This window comes from Pteropus vampyrus, unplaced genomic scaffold (assembly GCF_000151845.1).
Source record: "Pteropus vampyrus isolate Shadow unplaced genomic scaffold, Pvam_2.0 Scaffold474, whole genome shotgun sequence".
In the NCBI taxonomy this organism is placed as follows: Eukaryota; Metazoa; Chordata; class Mammalia; order Chiroptera; family Pteropodidae; genus Pteropus; species Pteropus vampyrus.
Genome location: NW_011889255.1, coordinates 70,604 through 75,485, shown reverse-complemented (window position 1 = coordinate 75,485; position 4,882 = coordinate 70,604). Strand labels below are relative to the sequence as shown.

The window sequence follows — 4,882 nt, the reverse complement described above, 5'->3', positions numbered from 1 at the left end:
GAAACATCAACTCATCTCATATATCTGAAACTAATATAATGCTATATGTCTATTCTACCTCAATTAAAAATAGGGAAAATAATTTTTGTATTTTATGTATTTAATTCTCTTCATAGTAACTCTAAACAATAATTAAAAATATGATAAATAAACCAAAAATTATTTGAAATCCTACCACTGTGAAGAAGTCAGTATTTTCTTCTAATCCATATCTTGTCAAATGTTGCTGCTATGAATAAACATCCACTACAAATATGCACATGCAAAATATTATGTAAAATTATGGAGTGCTCTTCTTTTTTTTTTTGTAGAGCGTTACGATTTATACACACATATACATTCTTTCTCACACATCAGGAAAGCTTGGAAAGCCTTCAGTGACGCAAATCTAAATTATCATCTTAAGAGTCTCTGTAGGGTTGTACGGTGCAGATGTTCTCCAGTGTCTTAATAAGCTTCAACCGAGAGTGACTTCTTTTCACTTTTAGTTTTCTTCTGCTCCAGAAAAAACCTTTATTAAACAGTTGAAGAAATATGTGTAATACTCCTTTTTAAGCAAATATATGTATGCTACCTGAGGTTACATCGACACAGTTTTTTAAAACAAAAAAATAAGTATTTTGTTTTTATTTTCAGAAAGAAAAAAAATGCCAAATTGATGCCCATAAGGATACGAAATTCATTTCACGCGATTCAAATAAAAAGACTTTAATGAAAAGACTATTTACATGGTGTATTATTTTCTTTGATCTACTGTAATACAATACTACAAATTGAGTGGCTTAAAATAATAAAAATTTATTTTCTCACATTTCTAGAATGCAGAGTCCAATCACAGTGTGTGGCCAGGATCTAAGAGAGAATCATCCTTTGCTTTCAGTGGCTCTTGACCTTCCTGGATTTTTGGCCGCACTCTAATTTCTGCCTACATTTTCACATGTTCTTTTCTGTTTGTCTGTAACTGCTTTTCTAAACGCCCTGTGCTTTTCTGTCTCATAAAAACACTGGCCATAGAATTTAGCAACCACTTTAGGCCAGGATGATCTCATTTCTTTAATTTACTACATCTGCAAAGAGCTTTTTTCTTTTTCTCAAATAGAAAAAGAAATATAATATCTGCAGGTCTAGATGAACATACACTTAAGAGGGCAACATTCAACCCAATGCACATTGATATGGATAGTTTAGAGTGAAAGCTCTAGAAATTTCTAACACTAAATAGATATCACCAAAGCGAAACCTGAAGTTACAAGAGGAAGGAATGACATTATCAGAGGACAATGAGATTCGAGATAATAGAGGAGGGGCTTTGTAGTCTTAAAGCATCAAAATAAAAAGGAAAAAAGGCAAAGAGAATACTAAGATTACCCTGCGTCCACCATCTCAGCTGCTGCTGGTTTCTCGCATTGGCCAAATCAAATCAGAGTACAGAGAAAGATAGTAAAGAAATCTGAAGGGATGGGAATGTTAAGAAAATATATTGCAGAGCATGACTCTAATCCCTGGTTATATAACACACTTGGTTAACCATTGTTGTATTGCTCAGGCATTCTCTTAACTCACTAGTTCACAGTGAGAGGAACCAGGGATGTTTAAATTAGATTGTTACAATGGAGATAATTTATGATTTGATTACAAAAAAACTCTTTACTTAATCCTATGAAACTAAGGTCCCTGAACATAATGTGAGGTTGTTATGATGATATTCATCATCATTTTTTAGAAACATAGACATAAAAGTAGGTTGTTTTTCTGTTATGTCTACATGAGAAACCTACAAGAATGTCCTTTTCTGTAATTCAAGTCTTTGCATCATCGTAATAACTTACTTAGTAGTTTTCTCAGTGCCATCATGATGTCTTTGTTCCTCAGAGTGTATATAATGGGATTCAATGTTGGCGTCAAAACGGTGTAGAAAAGAGAGATCACTTTCCCAATTCTTGCAGATTGATGTGGTTTTAGTTGCAAATAATTGATAGTAGCTGTTCCATAGAATAAGACCACAACCATCAGGTGAGAAGAACAGGTGGAGAAGGCTTTCGCCCTCCCGCTGGCTGATATTTTGAGAATGTTGGCAATAATTTTTCCATAGGAGACAATAATCAATATAAATGTAACCATGATAAATACCACTGCAGCTAGATAGACTGCTATCTCATTCAGAAATGTGTCCCCACAAGCAAGCTTAAGAATTGGGGGGATGTCACAGAAGAAATGATTAATTGTGTTAGACCCACAAAAGGGCAGAGAAAAAATCTGACATGTTTGCCCAATTATGGCTGGAACTCCACTGACCCAGGAGGCAATGGCCAGCTGGACACATATCTTGTGGTTCATGACCAGCGGGTAGTGCAGAGGGTTACAAATAGCCACAAAGCGGTCATAGGCCATCGCTGTCAGGAAGAGACACTCTGAGCCTCCAAACGTAAGGACAAAGAACATTTGTGCAGCACAAGCAACCAAAGAAATGTTTCCTTTCTGGGTCAAAAGATCCATGAGCATTCTTGGGACAGTAGCTGTTACATAACAGATTTCTAAAAAAGAAAAATTGTTAAGAAAGAAATACATGGGGGTCTGGAGGACAGGCTCAATTCTTGTTATCAAAATTATGATGCTATTGCACATTAGAATAGTCAGATAGATGACCAAAAATATCCCAAAAAGAATCCATTGGCTATTGGGAATATCGGAAAACCCCAAAAGAACAAATTCCGTTATCGTAGTCATATTTGATTTTTCTGTTTTCAACTGGTTCTCCATCAGCATATATGGTAATTTCAAGATGGTTATTCATTTATGTTCTTGAACCACATTTTCCTCTTCTGTTAACTGCTTTGAATGCATGAATGTATTTCTATAATTTCTAAAGTCATGTCCATCGTCACTGTGCTCTGTTTCTGGAAAATGAATTTTGAAACCTCAGAAAGGAAGTGATGTGCATTTGAAATCAACCCAAGAAATAAAACCTAAAATACGTTTTTTGTACAATGAGGTAATGATATGAGAAGAAAATGAGAAATGTGCATTCTTATTTAGAGCTTATCGTGCAGAAGTAATTTCTTATTATTTCATCCCACAAAGAGTGGAAAATTGGTACATACTTTTGCTATTTTATTTGTCTGAGTTCACAAGGTTTTTTTTCTGAATTGATTGATTTATGCAACCTTGTTTCAATTTAAAGTGTTTCCCATAATTTTTTTGTTTAATTTTTATTTAAAATGAGTTTTAAACTCTTCCATTTATAGTCTTATGAGAATTAATTTTCTTAGACCAATCCTTTGTTACTGAGGGAATAAATATAAGCAATATTATCATACAACTTTATATACCTCTCTTCTCACTTACATTAAATATGGAAACCATTAATCCCAGCATGTTGTTCAGTAACTTTCCTTATTAACACCCCTGTACAGTGTATGATAAATACCAATTAACTTTTAACTTAATCAATAAACACAATCCATTCATACCAATATTTTTTTTCATTTCCCTCCCTTCCTTGATAAGATTCTAGTATCAGAGTTCCACTGAACTAAATACAATTCCCTTTCTCTAGTTTCCTCTTGTAACTTTTCCTAATAAAGTGTAACTTTATTTAAGTCCAATTATTACTTACTCTGAGAATACGAATGGCTGAAGCCTGTGATTGAAACTTAAACACAGACACACACACACAATGTTCTTTTGCTTCATATTAATTCCATTCATATCAGGCAGTCCATACTGCTTGACTATTTCCACTACAATTTATCAATATTTGACCTTTAATGTTCTAAAACAAATATAAGACAAAGATTATGATTTCTGTCTCATCACTCTACTACACACGTCTTCACCGGATAGCCCAAACACCTGATATTTTCTCATTAAGACTTTGGTAATAAGCAGCAGACAGTCTCTTACATTTCCCTATCTTCATTAGTACTGGTTCTCAAAATTACTTTAAATTAATAAAGGTGATTATAAATGTCTTTGCCATCATCATTTGACCTACATCTAATTTTTTATTACTTTATAATTAAGAAAGTAAGGAACTATGTGAGTTATTATAAGAAGTTAACTCATTTTCAAAGAGATTTTAGAATTTCATGCCTTTCTGTTTTATTTTTTTGCATCTCGATCCTACAATTAAGAACGATCTTTAAATAAAATAGTCTAACAAAACAATTACAGCTTACCTTCATAGATTTGCATGAAGATGTCTATGTGAGTGGAGGTGCTTATTAACCTGTAAACAGGTTAAGTTCTTCTGTCATGTTGAGGAGCCACTGTAACTCTATGACATTCTTGCTGGCATCAAACGTTGGCTGCTCTTAAATAAGAAGCAGCCACGCTCACCTGGGAGAAATCTTCCCTTGTGTGTCAATTAAATTCCTAAACAGTGCTTTTTTGTTTGTTTTTGGCAATCATCCGAGTTTATTTTTTAAAATCACTTTCCTTGTAGGTGGCTTGCTCTTCTCTTCACCCCTTCTTGGCATGAACCTCCCCTCAATGGGGATGTCCCTTGGTGAAGAAACACCTCTTAACTGTCAAGTACTACTTTCAGAAGAAAGATAAAAATTGTTCTTCGAATTGTATTTCAGACTCTTAATAATTAATGTGGATTTGCCTTTCTTACTTTTATTCCTATTATTGATCCAAATCTAGATCATCCACACTGTTAGAAAATGTGTCACATGTTGTATCACATGAGCATGGCATGCTTGGTCTCTTCGGCACACTGGGTGGTGAGAGCCCTTTTCAGAAGTGGAACTCTGTCGATAGATTAACTTTTATGGAAATTACAACATGTTGTTTCTGTTAATGAAAAAGAACTGGATGATTTTATTCATTTTATGACATCTACTCAAGAATCAGGGAAGGTTTCTAGCTGGTTCAAACT

The 4,882-nt window shown here is 34.1% G+C and overlaps 1 protein-coding gene across 1 annotated transcript; it reads right to left on the bottom strand.

Annotated features, from left to right (window-relative positions):
- Positions 1 to 1,812: 1,812 nt before the first annotated feature.
- On the bottom strand, positions 1,813 to 2,769 carry LOC105307083 (olfactory receptor 10AG1-like). Its single transcript, XM_011382446.2, has one exon. It carries the CDS (start codon positions 2,764 to 2,766, stop codon positions 1,813 to 1,815), a length of 954 nt encoding a protein of 317 aa, XP_011380748.2. The 5' UTR covers positions 2,767 to 2,769.
- Positions 2,770 to 4,882: the final 2,113 nt, after the last annotated feature.